The 1,281-nt window shown below is 43.9% G+C and overlaps 1 protein-coding gene across 1 annotated transcript in view; it reads left to right on the plus strand.

The window, feature by feature from the left end:
- Nucleotides 1–909, plus strand: part of GSR (glutathione-disulfide reductase) — a gene marked incomplete at its 5' end in the record, with an annotated part of 34,651 nt that extends 33,742 nt beyond the window's left edge. The window contains 1 exon segment of the mRNA XM_014583706.2: nt 1–909. Within this exon segment, the coding sequence (XP_014439192.1) occupies nt 1–25 (25 nt within the window).
- Nucleotides 910–1,281: the final 372 nt, after the last annotated feature.

Below are 1,281 nucleotides of genomic sequence, written 5' to 3' on the forward strand. Positions count from 1 at the left end.
GGAAGAGCTGGTCACGCTTCGCTGAGGACTGACTCAGCCCTCGCACCCCTGCCCTGCCGAGACATCGTGTTCCCTTACTGTTCCAGTCCGTGCATGTCTTTATTTTAATCAGGATCTTTTGGAAATTGTGGTAAATAACAGGACATATTTATGTCATTGGAAATTTGTTATCTGAGATTGATTTTCAGTTGATCGCATCTCACAATACCATTTTAAAGGTTTTTTATGAACACCTCTGTGCTAGTTGCTTTTTTCTGCTTCAGCTTCAGCCCAAGTGTGAACGATGTGAAGCCCAGTTAGTGCACTTGAATGGCTGTAGCTCCCTGGTCTTTACAGAGGTACGGCAGCTTCGCAGGTGCGAACAGTGCAGTGCACAGGCCGCGCTTGGAATCCAGCACCGTGTTCTGCGTGGGCAGAGCTGCTTTGAAGATGCGGCCTTTCCCTGAAAGCACGTGCCTTCAGAGGCCTGCCTCCCTCACTTTGTCTCTTGCGTTCAGGGGCTTGAAAGTGGATTGTATTTTTATGAAATGAACTACATCAAAACTGAGTAAGTTTTGAGGAGGCTGGTTAAATACGGGAGGGATATTTAAGAGAGATACCTCCTCTCGGAAGGAGATGGGGCCAGCCAGTGATGTGGTTAAAGTGTCTGGATCCCATATGGTCGACTCTGTGGCTCAAGTCCCGGACCTGGCAGCTTGGGAAACGCGCCAGGTGTGTCTCCAGCGAGTGCATGTGCCCTGTGGCGGAACTGGAAAGAAAAAGACGTGTTCAGATGCTTCCAAAGTCCCCTTCTCTGCTAAGAATTCATTGTTCAATGCATAACTTAATACTTGTATGTGTTCTTGTCACTTCATTTTTCTGGAAATTATTCTAAAAATTTGAAAATAAAATCACAGCCATTTTATAAAACTTGTTATTAGGAATTTAATTGGTACCAGCGCATTTTCATTTCACAGTGAGCTTCCAAGGCCAAACAATTTGGGAGGGAAAATAAAGACCAAGGTATAAAAGAAACATTGAACAGATTAACCATTGAGTTGGAAGAGCAGCCTAGAAATCACTTAGCACTTCATTTCATTAGCCTTTACCAACTGGGTAAGCTGAGTGAATTATTCCATATTTTTTTCTTCCTTTTTTTTAGAGTGATTTTGTATAGGGTATGTGGGCTTGCTGGAGAGACAGAAAGCGAGAAGTCATCCTCTTGGGGATGGCCACACCACAGTCCCTTTTCCATTCTCTTGGGGTTATTTATTTATTTGTTTTTACTTTGACCAGAGAGAG

This window comes from Tupaia chinensis, unplaced genomic scaffold, assembly GCF_000334495.1.
Source record: "Tupaia chinensis unplaced genomic scaffold, TupChi_1.0 Scaffold144602_1, whole genome shotgun sequence".
Lineage (NCBI taxonomy): Eukaryota > Metazoa > Chordata > Mammalia > Scandentia > Tupaiidae > Tupaia > Tupaia belangeri.